General features: G+C 40.3%; 1 protein-coding gene across 1 annotated transcript in view; it reads right to left on the reverse strand.

Moving 5' to 3' along the window:
* The window catches only part of CFAP99 (cilia and flagella associated protein 99), a 77,494-nt gene that overhangs the window by 40,987 nt on the left and 16,805 nt on the right, over positions 1-19,702 (reverse strand). The window contains exons 3-7 of the mRNA XM_032781079.2: positions 15,631-15,775; positions 11,359-11,453; positions 9,165-9,277; positions 4,114-4,288; positions 233-313 (exon numbers count right to left, since the gene is read on the reverse strand). Coding sequence (XP_032636970.1) covers positions 233-313; positions 4,114-4,288; positions 9,165-9,277; positions 11,359-11,453; positions 15,631-15,775 — 609 coding nt within the window. The remainder of the gene's footprint in view (positions 1-232; positions 314-4,113; positions 4,289-9,164; positions 9,278-11,358; positions 11,454-15,630; positions 15,776-19,702) is intronic.

Raw genomic sequence — 19,702 nt, forward strand, 5'->3', positions numbered from 1 at the left:
ATGGTCTCTGCCCTGAAGAACTTACAATAAAATAGACAGGACAGACAAAGGGTAGGGGAAAGCGATAGAGGAAGCAGCCTTCATTGCTCAAAGACAGGATCTGTGGGCCAGCAGCTGCAGAAGCATTTTTGCATTGGATAAAGCCCTAAAGCTGTGAAAACTGTAATTTACATCAAAGAACAAACAGATGCAAGAGAGGGGGGGGTTAACAATAAAATCATGCTACACTTACCTCTGCTCTTCGGCGATTTCTATACTTGATTTCCTGCAGGTGCTGTTTTTCCTTTGGAGGTTTGTACGTGCTCCGAGGAACCTATATTAAAAGGCAGAAATTTCTGTAATACAGGGTATGAAAGACTGAATGTTTCAAACAATAAATCTTAGTGTGTGTGCATGTGTGTGCGTGCGGGGGGTGGGTGGGGATATTTATCCCTAATGAAAAAATACAGTAGTTATTTAAAAAGTAGTGATTTCTCTTCTGTTACTGCCATAAAATGAACAGTAAAGTTTTAGAGGTTGAATGCATAAAAGGGATAAATATCCACCAAGCATTGCTATTTGGCTGGGCCTGTCCAGGCCTTGTCAACTCTGTCCTATGTTCTGTCAGCCAAAGGAGCTGTTAACTCAGTTTTTTTTAAAAAGTCCATCTTTGCCAGGCGAAAGCCAAAGGAGAAAGAAATTCTGTGCTCACAAAGTGAAAAGGGGAAGATCAACCTGAAGTTGCCTGAGGGAGAATCAGGCCAGCTGTCCTCTCCTACATATTTCTTGCTCCACTATACTTCTAGATAGGGGTTGCCAGTTGTGGGTACAGAATTGCTTAGGGGTGGAGGGATGAGAGGGTCCTCACAGCAGCATTCACAGGTTTAGAGAGGCACTCAGGTCTTGGAAAGTGGGACAGTAAAACATCCAGGAAAGGGTTAAGTTCTACCTGTCTGACACATGACCCAGCAAAGGATATAAGGAAAGGGCATGTCTGGTATGGGTTGGCCTCTGAGGACTTCTGTGGGAGAGGTGGAAGAGACCAGGCCATGCCCTCTCTCCGCTCTGGCCAGAATTGCTGACCAAATGCAAGAAGGCAGAGAGGAGCAGCATGAAGTAGCCTTCTAATGGGTTATGTAATAGGTGTGCTCCTGGAGGCACAATCTCTCCCAAAGCTACCCGCAACACAGACCAGTGCCTTCAGGGCCGGCTCGAGGCACCAGTGAAGGAAGCAGGTGGCTGGGGTGGCCAATAGAAAGGGGCGGCATGTCCGGGTCTTTGGCGGCAATTTGGCGGTGGGTCCTTCACTCCCCCTCTTCTTTGGCTGCACTTTGGCAGCAGCTCAATCATTTGTTTTTTTTTACTTTGCCGCTTGGGATGGCAAAAAAGCTGGAGCCGGCCCCAGTGCCTTAAAGGCACAGTGTGGCCCTAAATATTAAGAGACAACTGGACAAATGATTTGTAAGGTATCAACTGAATTTTATTTAACCACTTAAAACTGTATATGTTTTATATAATGTTTTATATCAGATGGAAACGAGGCAATTTCACAGCGCCTGGAGAACATAAACTAGGAGTGGGGGAGCAAGAGCGGAAGGGAATACAAACTATACCTAGCGAGTAAACACTTCTTAGCTTTGGCAGTGACCATTCTTGTATTTCTTTAAAAATTATTGTTGTGAGATGGACAAGGATAGTGGTAATTTTATGTATATTGTATGAAGAGCTTCTATTTTGACACCTAACGAGATTATAGAGTTTAAGTATTACATTATCAATATATTACCAAAGAAAATCTTGTATGTTAGCTAAGTGGGTTTGTTAATTTAGTTATTATTTTTAAGAAAAAACAGAGTTAAAGGGACAAGGTCAAGGAAACATATAAAGAGTGGCCTAAATATAGCCCTGGTCCTAACATGTACAACTCCAATGGAATTACAAGAACTTTTATCTGGGCTGAATGGGGCCTAATGCTTTTCAATGTGTACATTTTAATTCTAGACAAACCTAAAATAATGCTGTGTGATAATTTCATCACAAATAGTATTAATATTAAAGGAATGGATTAGATTACACTATAAATCATGGCTGGGATTTTCAAAGAAGCCTAAGGGATTTAGGTGTCTAAATACCATTGCATGTTAATGGGAGTTGAGCACCTAGCTCCCTTCTGTTCCTCTTAAAATCCCAACCTAAACCACTAGTCTTTCTTTGAAAAAAGCCATGTCTGCAAATGGCTAGGGGTGTGTAAATGAGGAGGGAGACAAGAAATTATAAAGCTTTGGCCATGAGATCACTATTTGATCAGCAGCAGTATACAGAGTGAAGTAAGAAGAGGCCTATTTCTGCCTGGGCCACCCTTTAATGCACAGCCACCCACCACATACTAGCCAATTCCAAGGGTGCAGGCCCATCTTCCTAGCCCACACCATGCAATCTGGGCTGACTGTGAGGGACCACCCAAATTTGCTGCAACTTCAAAAAAAATATCATGGTCTCAACCTAGGTTTTATGAGGACTCTAGTCCATATCAGGAAACTAATAGACAATTCAACATGATTATCACTCTCTGTTCTGGAGGGCTCCAGGATCTGAACTAGTGGTGGTGACAATGGGGTTACAGGTTAGAATCAAAGCTCATTTGCAGTTATGTCCAGAAGTTAGCACAGTGTCTTCTCATACTGTGACAATGATGTTAGACTCCCCCTTTCATGAACACTTAAACAAATCTGGCAGACTCGATCTGAATTTAAATGAAATCCAATATAATCCTTGCACCACAAATGAACTTCAATAAATATGTGAGTTAATGCAAAATTATTCTCAGGAAGACTACAGTATAAAGATAACAATAAAATGATTCATTCCTACACTGAGTAAGTGATTAAAAAAATGAAATTTTTCAGAACCTGGTGTTTGGTTGTTTCAATGTGAAATCCTATTAATTCTACAATATGCTACCATGAAATTGCACTATTACCCAAAGACGCAAAATGATTTTTGTAAGCTTTCAACATTTGTATTATTAAGAACCTAATGTGCTAATAAAAGGTGATAGATAATGCCCAGAGCTATAGCCCTAAACTCAGTTGCCTATTAAACTAAATATAAAAACCATGGAGTGTTTATTCAGTGAATCATAGCAACCTTAGCCCAAATCCTGTTTACTTTAACCAAAAACCCCTACTGAAGTCCATTGTGTCACTCCAGAATTACACCAGTGTGACTGAAATTAGAATATTACCCAATGTGACTGCTTAAGTTAGAAAGACAAACAGAGTCAGGCCTTCAAGAGAACCTCTGCACTCATTAACATGTGAGCAATACATATTAAATGCTAACCATTAACATTAAGGTACACCACAAACCCACATAACAGGCAATGGCGGCAAAGAGTTCTGTGGCACCTTATAGACTAACAAATGTATTGGAGTGTGAGCAAGTCCGACGAAGTGGGTATTCACCCACAAAAGCTCATGCTCCAATACCTCTATTAGTCTATAAGGTGCCACAGAACTCTTTGCCGCTTTTACAGATCCAGACTAACATGACTACTCCTCTTATATATAACAGGCAATGAAATTCCATCCTCAAGGGTGATCTGCAAATCTAGGGTTGGTTATGCCTACATTGAAATTGCTGGGAGCTTTGCCATTTACTTTGATAGGGAGCAGGATCACACACATATATTTTTATAAAAGTTACAGTTTGAGGGTTTATTTCCATATACACCTGTAGCTCTCCAAAGCAGAATAATCTACACATTAAATGGGCTGGCAGCAACCTGTTAGGTTACACATTCAAGGGGCAAGGAATAAACTGTTGCTTCACTGGGTTTTTTCTATCTTCCAAACAATTGTAGGAGTCACCTTTTTGCTACCCTCTCCTTCCCTTGCTATAGATATGCTTAGAAAATACCAATTACATCTATTAAAGATATTATGAATTATTTTCTACAAATTTAGCCTTCAACTCAGAACACCAAAGTGTTTCCTGTTATTCCATCAGTGTTGGTAGCTTTTCTTCAATTATTTTAGATTCAAATAACTTCAGGGAAGAGACTATTAACCGTACAGTATGGTTGAGTACAAAACACATACAACTTAACATTGTCCAAAAAATAAAAACACTCACAGGTTGATGCTTCTCCTGTAATGGTATTGGTTCAGGTATTGGTATGGCTCGTGGCTTAGGGGTGGTCAAATCAAATTCCTTTGGCTTTGTGACCGTCGATGTCTTTACAGTGGTAACACGATTAGCTAATCTGTCAGCAAGTTGCTTGATCAGTTGTTCTATTTTTGGCTGCCATCTTTAAAAAAATACATTTAAATCTTATTTTCATTTTTTCTTATACAACTTCATAATAATGCAGTGTCTGAGATTGGCAATGATGCAGATTTGAAAATACTTTGGCTCTTCTGTTTATACCAATTGATCAAATGATTTGTACCAATGATTAGTGGCACAAACTGTGGCACTCAAAAATGTTACTTTGCTTCTTGAACAAAAGTTAGTCTATTTCTAATAAAACTGTTTATCTGAGGTGAAATGACCGTAATTTATGCTGACTAAACAAACACATTGCAAGTTCATTTTATAACAGTGTCAGACAGCAAGTCAGAGAGGTAGTTATTATAAACAAAGTAGGTACAGATGAAAGGAACAAAGACAGACAAAGGTCTAAGTAATATTGTTCATATTATTTGACAGAGAGCAAGTGTATCGCTAGCACAATCTCATTTAATCAAAAATTGGAAGGACATCAATAATTTTGCTTGAGCAAATGAATCCCTCAAACAAAAAGTGAAGCTGGTGGGATATCCCACATGGTTTGGGTTTTTTGTTTTGCATTATTTTTGTGTACATCAGGATTAAAACATTCAAAGCTTAAAGCCAAATTCTGTTCTCAATTACACTACTGCAAACCCCACCAAACTCAATGGGGAATACATGAATGTAATTTGGTCCTTAATACTTAAATAAGACACATTACTATCCCATACATAAACACTCAGGTCTTGAATACTGAAGGTCTGCATTACTTTGAGAGTCTCATCAGTCACAATGCAATGAAAGAGCAACATCTCTTAACTGAGACCTTGCCTTCTTGATCTCACAAATTCTTCAGAAACTAATACTTTTCTGTGATCTTCACCTCTTTCTCTCGGCTTTTAGAGCCCCTTTGTCATAAGAGCACATAGGCTTCTGATGTGTCTACAGCCACTCACATCATCAAAAGAAAGGGTGGGATTCAATGAATAACAGATTTTCATATCAGAGAGGGGTAGTGTAATGAGGTTCCATCCCTTATGATGTAGTTCAGCTCTCTCACTGAGAATGTAAAAGGAGCTTCAGAATCTCCTGAGGTCCCTTCCAACGCTGATATTCTATGAATCTTAGTTTGTACAATAATTCTGATGTAATGCCAATGGGTAACTTCTGGGAGTCAGAGTTAGATCTGCAAAAGGTCTTAGGCACCTAAATGCAACATTTAAGCACCACTAACATCCTCAAACCCCCACTCATCTGATGCCTAATTCTGTAGATGCCTAAACTTCCACCATTAAAGTCCTCTAGTTGTTAAATTTCTGCCAGTGAACATGTGCACAGCCATCTCAATCTAAGCACTCAGGCTTCTATCTCAGGCCTAAGCCACAGTGGGATCCTCAAACTACACATTCCCCCGCAGGGCCCAATCTGGTAGGGATGCTCTGAGCATGCCTAAATCCACACAAAAGAGCTGCAAGAGAAGTCCCCCCCACTCCAACCTTTAGCCCATGGTTACAGCACTAACCCAGGATGTATTGGAAAAAGTACAGTGACAAGCAACAAAAATTATTAGGGGTATGGAACAGCTTCCATATGACAGGAAATTAAAAAGACTGGGACCGTTCAGTTTAAAAAAGAGAAAACTTAGGAGGGATATGACAGAGGTCTCTAAAATCATGAATGGTGTGGAGAAAATGAATAAGTATAACTGGGTTAAAAAAAAAAGTAGGTAAGTTCATGGAGGATAGTTCCATCAATGACTATTAGCCAAGATGGTCAGGAACATAACCTCATATTCTAGGTGTCCCTAAACCTCTGACCGCTAGAAACTGGGACTGGACAACAGTGGGTGGAACACTTGATAATTGCCCTTCTCTGTTCATTCCCTCTGAAACATTTGGCATTGGCTGCTGCTGGAAGACAGGATACTGAGATAGCTTGAACCACTGGTCTGACCTAGAATCACAGAATACCAGGGTTGGAAGGGACATCAGGAGGTCATCTAGTCCAACCCCCTGCTCAAAGCAGGACCAATCCCTGGACAGATTTTTGCCCCAGATCCCTAAATGGCCCCCTCAAGGATTGAATTCACAACCCTGGGTTTAGCAGGCCAATACTCAAACCACTGAGCTATTCCACCCACAATTGAGGTTTCTCTCCATGTATGTCTCTGGCACAGTAATACACTACCTAATATGACCATTCTTCTTTTTTTATGAACTTAAGTCTCCCTTGCTGCATCTTGGAGGAGAAAGCACTAGCCATTGGTCTAGAAGGTATTCTGGGGTACGTCTTTCTTAGTCTCTCCTGTTTAAACTGTTCTACTGTGTATAAATAATTGAAACAGGAGGACTGGTACCTGGGTCCACCACATACCACATGGTGCCCTAACACTAGACTGTGGAATTATTCTCACACCTCCTCTGGCCCAATGAACATTTAACTATTTATATACCAGGAAACAACTGCAGCAAGAGAGATTAGGAAAAACCTGCCCCAGAATATCCCATAGTCCGGTGGTTAGGGAATTCTCCAGAGCAGGGGGAAACAAGTTCAAATCCCTTTGCACCATCATGAAGAGAGAATAATTGAACACAGTTCCTCCACATCCTGGGTGAATGCTCTAACCACCACCACCACTTCTGCTCCAGCATTTTTGCAAGATATGAGTTGGGTGCCTAACTCCAACAGAGGGTTCTAAGTCTCTTTGAAGGGTGATGTTTATGACCCACCCCTCTCCTGGGTCTTTCCTATTGGCTAGCTTAGGCTTCTCCCTCCTCAGTGTTCTGGCTTTTGTGGATACCCTTCTTAGATGCTTATCTCTACCCATTCACTGTACAGGGAGTCTGGGCAGCAAACTCAGGGCTGTAGATTCCACTGGGTGGCAAGGCACCTAAGTTCCTTTGTGGATCTAGCCCACTGTGCAATTCAACTGCCGTTGAAGTCAGTAGGATTCTTTTCACTAACTTTAGTGAAGCTGGAGCAGGCCCAGTGAACAAAAGTATATTCAACACATTTAAGGCTGTCAGGTTTATTACTCATGGTTACACTTTCAACCCTTTGATGAAAATTTCAAACCTAATGGCCAAATAGGGCTGTTGGATGCATTTGAGCAACTCCTATTGACTTCTGTGTGAGATATGTACACTTATGGAGAGCAGTAGAGCGCTGGAACAGGGTGGCTAGGAGGACATAGGCCCCCCCCGTTTTTACCAGTCCTAAGGGAAAGCAGAGGGAAGGAGCAGAGAAGAGTGAGTGATTGGTCCAGGCTGAGGTTGATGGTGGGGTGGAAGCTGTTGAAATCTTGGTGGAATTTTTCCAGAGTCTCCTTCCCAGTGTCCATGATGAAAATTCATTCAAATGTGATAGGAGAGAAGGGCGTGAGGTTAATGCACGGGATCTACATGGGAGGTCCACTTCCCAGACACCACGGTGCAATAAGTAGGCACATTAAACACCACCCTACTACCGAAAACTACCACCGCTAGGCTACCTTCATGCCTCCAGCCTTCCATCCGGGCACATCACACGACCATTGGTCAAGCCAAGCCTGGAGTACAACCGCATCTGCTCTAACCCCTCAGGACAGACCAACACCTACAAAATCTCCACCACAGCAATCGCAAAACTACAATACCGCATGAGGAAATAAGAAAACAGATCAACCAGCAGCCGATGTGTACCAGAAGTCCTCCTACTGCAAGACAAACCCAAGAAGAAACCAACAGGACCCCATGCCATCACATACAGCCCCCAGCTCAAACCCCTCCACGCATCACAGGAGATCTACACCCACCTGAATGACCCCACACTTTACAGCCTTGGGTGGCAGGCCAGTCCTCCGCCGCCGACAACTAGCCAACTGAAACATAATTCTCACCAGTAACTGCACACCGCACCTATAACTCTAGCTCAGGAACCAATCCATGCAACAAACCTCGATGCAACTCTGCCCACAATTCTACACCAGCGACACCATCACACGACTTCACCAGATCAGCCCCAGTCATCGTTCATTCACCTGCACGTCCACAATGTAATATACTGCCATCAGTAATGCAGCATGCCCCTCTGCAATAATTGGCAAACTGTCCAGTCACTACAGAAAGGATAAATGGACACAAATCAGATATTGGGAATCGCATATATACAAAAACCTGTATTGAGAACACTCAACTCCCTGCCACACTATAGCAAACTCTTAACGGTGGCCATCTGCAGCAAAAAAACTCACCGGACCAGACTTCAAGAGAATGCTTGAGCTTCATTCATCTCAAATTTGACACCATCAGTCCAGGATTAAACAAGACTGTGAATGCTTGCCAACTACAGAACCAGTTTCTCTCCCTTGTTTCACACCTCAACTGCTAGAACAGGGCCTCATCCTCCCTGATGAACCTACCTCATTATCTTAATTTGCTTGCATATACTATAACTGTGGAAATCCACACAGCATCTGATGAAGTGGGTATTCACCCACGAAAGCTCATGCTCCAAGACGTCTGTTAGTCTATAAGGTGCCACAGGATTCTTTGCTGCTTTTACAGATCCAGACTAACAAGGCTACCCCTCTGATGTTTGACCCTTTGATTTCAATCTGATTTTAATATTATGTGTTCTGGTTTCATTTTCTGTACTTTATTGGATTGGGGAACTAGTGTGTAACATCTATGAGAGAACTTTTCTTTGAGTTAAATAACTCACTTATGGATAAATTAAAACAGTCTGCCCTGCTCCCAATGAGGCCAATAAGAGTTTTGACATTGATTACAATAGGAGCAGGATTGGACCATACGGTTTTATAAACATAGCAAATTGCAAAGAAACATATTTTAAAGCAAACTGAATTTTCAGGAGGACCTTTTTCCATGATGTCACCTTTAAACTTTCAAATATATTGAATATTTAGTACTTACCCTAGCAATGGATCAATCCAGTTCTCTTTTACATAAAGAGAATCATATATCTTACTCCATTCATCTTTTATCCATGTACTCAAATTCAAGACATTGAAGAAGAATCTGAGAAACTAACAAGAGAATACTTCTTTCAAATTTGATGAACTGACGACTTGAGTTACATGCAATATTTACATGGAGATTACACAGTTTTTCGTAGAAACACTGCTGCAGACTTTGCTTGTGTATTATACTATAATTGTAATTAATACACCCCCCAGTATTTGTAGGTTCATTTCAATTTTGTTGCAGCAACCTTATGTCCTGAAGCCATACCTTGTGAGATATTAATAAGGCCTAAAATCTTTTTGTGGACCTGAAAAACAACCCCATGCTCACAGTAATATGATGTTTTGATGCAGTGTGACCTTGTTTCCAAATTATTGCCCTTTAAAACATCATAATACTGGGACACAAGTTTGTGTCTGGAAAAAAACTGGATACTGTAAAGCAATGATTATAGTATAGTAAACGTAGCTATACAATAAAGATGACTGTGACACAATTAATTTCCTGTTCTCATTGAACTTGAAGATTGAAATTTGGCACACTCACACATTCTGGGCCTCTGAATACTGGAAAAAAGAAGATCCAACATTCGAACTTCCACTTTCCTATTGGAGTTCACCAAAAGGTCATCAGCCATTCTATAGAATTTTAACTATTTCAATGGCCTCTTGAACTAGAATCTTGAAATATGATACTCTTGTTCATTATGGGCCACTGATTTCAGGAAAAATTCCAAATCTGAACTTTGACCTTTCCATCACAACCCTTAGAAATGAAAGTGACGGAACTGACAGCGAGTGGGGAAAAATCTTGCGAGGCCTGCACTTTGGAAATGGTCCCGTCAGGCCTATAGTTAGCAAGGAAGTATCTAGGGATTTTGTCTCATTTTAACTATCACACATCTGGAAGGACCAACTGTCCAGGTAGCCTTCTTTAATGCCTAGAGGACTATTCCACTTTAGTCAGAGGGGACTCCCAACCTAGCTGTACACTACTACATCCTATAGCACAAGGGTAGGCAACCTATGGCACGGGTGCCAAAGGCGGCATGCGAGCTGATTTTTCAGTGGCACTCACACTGCCCAGGTCCTGGCCACCGGTCTGGGGGGCTCTGCATTTTAATTTAATTTTAAATGAAGCTTCTTACACATTTTAAAAACCTTATTTACTTTACATACAACAATAGTTTAGTTATATATTATAGACTTATAGAAAGAGATCTTCTAAAAATGTTAAAGTGTATTACTGGCACGTGAAACCTTAAATTAGAGTGAATAAATGAAGACTTGGCACACCACTTCTGAAAGGTTGCTGACCCCTGCATAGCATATTGGGTGAGTGGCTGAAGAACATAGTCCATCAAGTTCTGGAAAACTACAGACACTCCATTCAGCCCCAAAAGGTCTGGTATGAAAATGAAATAAATCTTAGGGTATGGATAATGTTGTTTTATTTGTGATTCTAATTTTTGTGGAATACTTTTTTGTTAGCTCTACAGCAATGAAATATATGTTTCTTCCTAGCCAGTCTAGCAAATCATTCTCCTTGCATATAGGGAAATGTAGGATCCTCCCCTGTGGAATCAATAGGTCTGATTCCCTACTACTTTGCATCTTATAGTGTTATTACATCTGTGCAATCTGGATGTAAAACAGTACCATGTTAGCACAGTAACATTTTACATACAGTTTGCACATGTATGTTGTTGGCCTTCCCCTCAATCCAAATTTATTTATGAACTGAAATGCCAATTGCCCAAAACCTCAGTGTTTTGGATGTCTCCTCAGACATCTAGACAAACAGAGCTTAACTGTGCTATGTCCATGTAGTATTATTTTTATTGAGTTACATGGAAAGAAATCATGAACATGTAGTATAAACTGAGCATGACTTTGGAAGTGCAGCAGTTTTGTGCTAGCAGAATATTGATTTCCCATAATTTAAGCAAAAGACATTCATATAGTCTTATTTAAATTAACTCAGAAGCGGAAAAGTTCAGAGTGTAAGTGAAGGAAGAACAGTACCCACAGTTTTTAAAATCACAGCAAAGAACTATAGACTCAAAAATAATTAATCAAACATTATGAAAACACGGTGTGATATTAGCTTAAAATTTTTGCTAAAGTGAAATTACTTTCATTACCTTATGCATTTTAGCAATGTCCAGAGATTTGACAATTCTGCTGAATTGCTGAAGACCAAGCTCATCCAGTTGAAAAGTGGCCAGATAGCAAATAACTGTCAAAAGACACATATATTTAAAATACAATGGGCAATGTGCTACAGAAAGTATTTATATTCATTACACTTTTGGATTTTGACCGTGGCTATGGCTGAACCCAAATCACATGACTAACTTTTGGCACTTCCATAATTAATAACTTTGAAATATTTTTTCACTTTTGTCTGTATAACTGGGATATATAATGATTGCAATTAAAAAGACACCCCTGTTTATCTTATCACAGTAGACTCTCAGATATTATAGTATCAGAGGGGTAGCTGTGTTAGTCTGGATCTGTAAAAAGCAACAAAGAGTCCTGTGGCACCTTTAAGACTAACAGATGTATTGGAGCATAAGCTTTTGTGGGTGAATACCCACTTCACTCATGAAAGCTTATGCTCCAATACATATGTTAGTCTTAAAGGTGTCACAGGACTCTCTGTTGCTTTTTTCAGATACTATAGTTATTTCCTATTTTGTGCCAGATTTTCAGCTGGTGTAAAGCAATATAGCTCCATGGGAATTACACAAGCTGAAGATCCGGGAAGAAACCGGGGATAGTAGCGGGATAGCCTTCAGACAATTGAAAATTTGCATATTTAAAAGTTTAGAAGATCTGTAGGGCTAAAGCAAAACTCCTAAAGATGTTCTATGCCTCGCAGGAACAGAACTTAAGCCAGGGCAAGGTGTTGGGGAAGAAAGGAACCAAATGGGTCCTGAGTACCATTGGTCAAAAAATTTCTGACAGAATGTTTTTCTGTTGGAAATGCTGTTCCTTTGGAACTGAAACTTTTTGTGGGAATGTGTTGCTTTCAATTAAGTTTTGCTCTTGTAAAAGGAAGAAAAGCATTTTGATAAGCTCAACACATTCCATTTAGACTTTTTCAGAATGGGACATTTCAACTTGTCATTTCAATACAACTTTTCATCTTGAAGTTTATTCTTTTACGTAGAATTTTTTAAAAAAAGTTTAAATCTAAATGTAACATTTCAATTGATCCAAAACATTTTTTCCCCCAAAAAATATTCTTTCATGTGAAATTGCAGTCCCCACACAGTTCTAGTCCTGAGCAAATAGGGGCCAATGAAGGAAGAGGCAGAGAAGTGTAGAGTTGTCTCCAGAACTGGCAGAAGCTTCTATGGTGTTTCCCTGATCCTGTGAAGCTAAGGAACCCTTGTAGCACAGTGATAACCCTGAAGAACTACCAAGTTTTAGTTGATTTGCCTATAGTGCAGTATCTCAGATACCATAGCATGGTAAGTTAGTACATCTTGACCAATGTGCTGGAGGCAACTCAGTGTATGGTAACAGTTTCAATCCTCCATTTCAGCATAGCAACGCATTTATGTGGTCTTAGTGGAATATAGATGTATCATAAGAGCATTATTAAATCCAAATCTGCTCACATATAGCAACAGTCATGATAAGCAGCTTTGATAATCTAAGCGTCAATGAAGCTTGGCCAGGAGCGTCACAAGCAGCTTAGAAAAATCTAAGCTAATGACCTTTAGACTCTCAACTTGTTGATACAGGAAAACATTTAGGGACACCCCCTTACACACGCTTCCCTCTGATTAATGGAGGTCTATGACAGGACCAGTCCTGCCAATCCAATAACAGCAATACTCAGCTTAATGGTAAAATGTGTGCATTTCAGACACTGAAAAACATAAGCCTTTTGTTTATGATGGCCAAGTGTGGATAATTAGGTATCATTTAAAATGTTCTTGGACGTACAATGAATCTGAATCATGATTGTTGAGGTTCACATTTAGCTATTCATTTCTGAACTTGAAGGTTTTCATAAATTTGCTTAAGTTTCTGAGGCCCAGGATGGGTCTCAGACTGTCTCTCTTTTGGGCACTAGGAAGTATTTGGAGCAAAAAGACAACTCTTGGCGCAATAGAGGAACCCCTTCTATAGCCCCCTTTGTGGAATGGATCTTATTTCCTCCCAAAGAAGTTTCTCATGAGAGGGAGATGGAAGTGAGAAGGTCTGGTGTAAAATGCGATTGAGCAACTGCCTCTGATGGTATCTAGTACTCAGCAATATAAAGTGAACTTGCACCAGGCATCCTAGAAGGTCAAGAGATGTGGTCCAAATTGCATAGATAGAAGTGTGTGGCTGTCAACTGTCTTGCCCACAATGTTGCATAGCCACCAGCAGCAGGACAATATGCAGTCTGTATCATGGACTTTTTGCAGGAGCAATCCTGGAAAAGGTAGAAGATTGGTATCTTCTCTGGGATTGAGTGCTCTGCTACTGCTGAACAGAAGGAGATTGCCTGTGGAACTGAAACAACATATAAAGAATTTTCTTTTCTGAAGCAATGAGGACTGGAAAAGACCTAGAGACTGGGCTTTAATGCTCTTGGTTTTAATTTCTGCAGAACCTTATCCATTTTATCATTAAAATGAGCTGAAGCCTCAAAGTGGAGTTCTTCTATCAGTTTTTGGGACTCTGCAGCAAGGCCTGATGGCCATTAATATCTCCTTAGAGCAATGCCAGTGGACATAGCTCTGGTAATAGTCTGAAGTGTCGTAACATAAACTGCCCTCAGCATGTCCTGGATATGTCTATCTTCAGTGACCAACCTTTGTCGCTTCCCTTAGTTCATCTAATAAGGAGTATTGAATAGGGTTAATGGAGTCCCAAAACACATAGTTATATCTGAAAATGAGAGTTGGCAGTTTGCCACTTAGCAACCCAGACATGGAAAAGTAAACTTTTCTTCTAATGAAATCTAGTCTACATCCTTCTCCATGGAAAGGGAGCAGTCACGGATGCTCTGTTACTTTTAGATAATTCCTGGGCTGTAGAGATCAGCATGGAATCAGCCAATTGATGTTGTAACAATAATTGACCTTCTGAAGGTATAGGATACATACAATCCACCCTTTTTGATACTAGTGGTGAGGGCACAGAAAAGAGCCAAATGTCTTCTGCTGGCTTGAATAGTCCTGGGAGATTAGGAAAAGTGACTTTTCTTTTGTCTGCAATTCCATGATGTCAAAAAGGGTATCAGATGGTGCAGACCCCTCAGTCTGTAACTTAAGGGTATTAGTAATTCTCCCTGTCAGCTCCTGAAATTGCTTTTGTTCATCATGAGGAGAGAACAAAGTCCCAGTTTGATCCTCAGGGGACATACCATTGGTATAATACTTAATGGCTGACTGCTCCACTTCCTCTGAAGAAGTCTCCTCACAGTCATCATGCACATACCACTCTTTTTGGGGAGGCAATGTTGCCAGCACCAACAGCGCTGGTTTTATCTGCGCTGATTGAACTATGGGTAGTTTTGAAGGTGGTGGGGCCTGAGATAAGGTCCATACCAGGAAAGCTCTCAGTGCCAAAGAAGGTTCCTCTAGTGCTGGGAGAGGATCAGTGTTGGTGTTCTTGATGGTGCTGAACTCGGTGCTGTAGTGGTTTCAGTAGCATAAAGTAAATACTTAAACCCCTGAAAGGTCAAGAAAACTGTGCATTGGGACACTACAAGAACCTCTCATTGACTTCGGAACCTAAGTCTCATTTTTAAAAGTGACTTAAACCATATTGTAGTCTAAGTCAGTTAAGCATTACAATGCTGAATGGAGCAATGCCTAGTAAATACCTTTAAAAATCTGGGCCTAACTAATAATAAAATAGGCTAACTAGCTCACAGAAAAGAGAGAATTCTCTTTAGCAGTCTGTGTCAGTGGTAAAGGATCTCAGGTGGTCATCCTAGCATGTGAGTGCTCCTGTAAGACCCCTCTCTCAGCAGACATGGCTTTGCTATACAATTCTGCAGTGCGATGACAGAAGTGCTAGACCCTGAAAGTGGGACAGCATAGAGGCTGTTGAAGAAAATTTTTAAGTGAAATCTGCACCACTTGGATACTTTATTTTCTTGTAGTGATGAACAGGACCATGTATGTCAACTGTACCATAGGACTAACTTTCAGCCAAATTCTGCAGTCCTTATTCAGGCAAAACTCCCATCACTGGGAGTTTGGATTGAGAAAGGATTTCAGATTTGGCCTTTAGGTTGTAAGATCACTGGTCAATGACCATGTCTTTATATTTTGTACAGCACTGAGCAAAATGATAATGCTTAACATGTAATCTAATCATAACACTTGAACAACTGAAATACTGCATCTTTCTAACGTTCCATAGTTATACTACATTATGTAGCGTAAAAGAATACCTACCCACATAGAGATTGCGCTCAGAAAACAGGCAATGCTTCCCATCCCGAACAAAAAATGCATTGACTACTATGTCCAATAAAGGTTTATATTCAATACATCCAGCTAGAGTCTCCAACACAAATGCTCCATCTGTCACCTTAAGGGTCTAGAGGGATACCAAAATAAAATAAATAAATAAAAATGAGTACAGATGAATGAATTCAGAGAACAAACTATTACATCAAACAGCACTGACTGAGGTGGAGGAGGCATAATTATTTAAAAAATGCAGACAACTAAGAAGTTAATAGCCTCTGTAAAGCAAAATTAAAAGAAAAAAACCTTTGACTTTCAGTTAATCTGCTGACATGCATTTATCAAAAAAGCTCAAATGATGTGTGAAAGTCAACAGTTAATGAAAATAAAATGTAAATGTAATGTAATGTATAATCCTTGAGCTATGATCAATGACTAACTCACCCAATAAAATGGGGAACCTCCAATGAGATTTTACTCTTGCAGGGGGAAATTTATGTTACCTACATGATGCCAAGTAATGTGGCTGTACGGAGGTAAAGTGTGTGTAGTCTGCGAAGGTGAAATCAAGCCCAGAATCAGGGCAGGGGCCCTGGGAAGTACCTCTCTGAGGTTGCTACTTCAACCTATAGGATGGAGAAAGTGGCCACAGGCCATCCATTCTGCATGCGCAAGTCCCAGGATCCTTGTTAATGCAGATTCTGTGCATATTACCTCATTGGTCTCCATTGTCACTGTGACATGATGCTCCATATTCTTTATGGAAATATGCTTATGATATGAATATGGCATAACAAAGATATATTTTATGCAAGATGGCTCATGAAAGATATCATTGGAAAGATTATGATTTACTGAATGTGATTATCCAATTTGTATGCATGTATCATTTCCGTATCTGGAGTTAGGAATATTTACTATGTTACAATTACAACTGTGGTTATGCTTGCAGACACACCCACCAGATAGTAAGCAATCAGCCTTAATGGGCGATTAGGAAAAAGACAACAGGTCTTCGAAGATGTGGATCCCCCCATCTTCCAGGAGTTCCTTCCTGTGGACATTGCAAATAAACCTGGTTTCATGGTTGCTTTGACACTGCAAGGTCAGGTGATAATGTTACCTGGTTAAAAAGTACTACCTTGGACACTGCTGATACTTTCCACTGGAAACAAAGGTTTCCTGCCTTATGTAAATTCTATTTAATGCTGGGGAGTAAGGCAAACAGGACTCTTCTCCATTACCTTCCTGCCCAAGAAGAAAGACAGCTGAAAGTACCTGAAGAGACAAAGGAACTGAGCAGAGGGAAAGGAAAGGGCTGAGCCTAGTCTATAAAGAGAAATAACTGGAACTCTAAGCTACAGAAACTCTGCAACTTGTCTAAAACAACAGTTGGGGTGAGAAATTTACATTTTGTAACCTGTTTCTTGAGTGTATTAAGCATAGCTTGCGTGTTTTGTTTTATTTGTTCAGTAATCTGCTTTGTTCTGTTTGCTCTCTCTTATCACTTAAAATATATCTTTTATAGTTAATAAACTTGGTTTTAGTTTATTTCAAAACCCAGCTTGTGCAATTCACACGTGGGGGGTGTGTGGAGCAAAAAGCTGTACATATCTCATTCTACACTGTGAGAGAGTAAATTTTTATGAGCGTGTGCTGTGCAGATCTTTCTATACAGCACAAGACAATATTATTTTGGGTTTACTCCCCAAAGGGGGTGTGCACTTGAGTGTTGGGAAATTTCCTAGCTGAATCTTCCCATAGAGAGCTGTTTGCAGACTCTGGGCGATGCTACAGCCGGTGCGTCCCTACCTGTGTGTGCTGCCAGGGGCCAGAGAGCCTGATTCAGCAAAACAGGGAGAGGGAGCCCAGGCTAGTGGAGCAGGCAGGCTCAGTGAAACCCCAGTACAGCAGGTGGCATCCTAGATGGGGGGTGGGTCCAAACCATCACAGTCACCTGCCTGGAAACCCTTTGTGCAATACACAGAAGGTTCAGAGGCCCCCTTGCATGGACACTCTACCTGTGTTTCCCACTCACAACCCCACTGCAAGGTTTAAGTGGCATGGAGGGATCTGTGGTGGTGAATTGCATAGCTGAATCTCATGCTGAACAACCTTTTAAATGCATTTTATTATATTGAAAATATTTCCATTCTAAACCACCTTTGGAATATTGTAATAGTCTGATCCCCAGTACAATTTTCTATTAAACAAATTACAAGGAGGGCAACTGATTTGGGGAAGAGTGCCAGGGAAATAATGCTTCCTTGATTTAGAGATACTAGCAAGAAGCAAACAAAGCTAAATGCATCTTCTGAAAAGATATAGTCCAGATTTTGATTTCTCCTTCTCAGTGGTAATGCTCCTTGTTTATGGAAATAATTGGTCATTTTTAAGTGTCAGTATGACTCTGTTGGTACAAAATAATGTGTGCAAGTACAATTATTATTAGGACATGGGCTCATACCAGTGCTGGCACTGTAAATCATTGGGAGCTAGTGGAACTGTGGTGGCAGATTGCCTTTCAATGAGATGTTAAATCGAGGCTTCTGCTGCCTGTTTTTCAAAGATGTGTTTGTAGAAGTTAAAGATCTCATGGTAACTTTTAAAAAGAGAAAGGGATAATCTTATTGAGACAGGGCCAATGTGCTCTCTCTCTCTCTCTCTCAATAAGCATGTTCTAATGGCTAAGGCTCTATGAGCTATTCTTCAAAATGGCTTCTCTGTCAGTTCTCCACTTGTAAGCAGCATTGTCAATGCCTGCCCTGAGGGGTGGGAACAGGGGAATTGCTATGCTGCATTAGACTAGTGGTCCACCTCATCCAGTGGTCTGTTTCTGACAGCAGAGTGAAGGTTTGACTCCTATTCTTCTGCAGTGACTACCATCCAGTTCAAGAATGGCATTGTTGGACTTTGGAAAAGAGTCATGCCAAATACCTCCTGAAATATAATTTTGCTCATCACAACACAGGGCCTTGAAAGTGAGGACAAATAAATGGTACGGCTTTAAAGTATAGTTCTAATCTGAAAAGTCAGTTTATAAAAATGGTGCTGTGAAGTTCCAGGTTTATTTTCTTTTACTGTCTTTCAGATTAAATACATTCAATGAACACATTAAAAAATGTGTTTTTTTACCTGCCATCCCTGAAAACTCAGCCTAGGTTCTCAGAGTGAAGCTGGGTACTTTTTTTCTTGTGGGTCATCGCTAATAAAAATTCTGCAGGTCAATTTTATAAACTCAGGTATACTCCTGCAGTCTCCTTACTCTCACTGAGGTTGCACAAGTGCAACTGATTAGCTCTGGGGTTGGAATTTAGCAAATAGTTTGTCAGTGGTACACAAGTAGAAATAGAGTCCTGCTCAGTTCTTCTCAGCTTTATTGACTTTGCAGGGCTAATAGGAGTTAAAAAATAGTAAAAAAAATATTTTTGTCAATGAAGTCAGCAAATATGATTCTAAATACATATTGCAAAAAGATCTGTTGAGTAAGAAGGTGCATACTAGAATCACACTTGAAATTTGCTGCATGACCATAGGGATCATGTAACTTTAAAAAGTCCTGCCAGCAGCTAGGGGCTGGAGTCAGCATAAATGGGACCTCAGCTGCACCCTTAATCAAGGCTCTGCCCAAAGAGTAGTTAAAAGAAGAGAGAAGGGCAGAGACACACTTGGGAAAGAAGGAGCCAACATGGGAAAGATGGCAATGAGGAGACATACAAAAGACTAGAGAAGTGCATGGAAAATTAAAAAAATGAGGAAATTAATATTAGTACTGTGGGTTCCATCCTGCAAGGTGCTGAGAACTCCTGTGAGCACCCTCAACTTCTACTGACACCTTCCAGGACCAAGATCTATGCAAGTTTCTTTCAGCTACTGGTCTATTAACTTAATCGTTTAATAGGATTCATAGGAAAAACTCAGAAATCTAACCTCCTCACTGAAGTTCTGTAAAGCCGTTTAGCCCCAGATTATACTCCATCATTTGAAAGAGTGTATTTGAAGGGAATTCTCCCTAAGAGGCAAAAATGAAATTAACATCCTCAAGAGAAAAAATAAG

This window comes from Chelonoidis abingdonii, chromosome 5 (genome assembly GCF_003597395.2).
Source record: "Chelonoidis abingdonii isolate Lonesome George chromosome 5, CheloAbing_2.0, whole genome shotgun sequence".
Taxonomy (NCBI): Eukaryota; Metazoa; Chordata; order Testudines; family Testudinidae; genus Chelonoidis; species Chelonoidis abingdonii.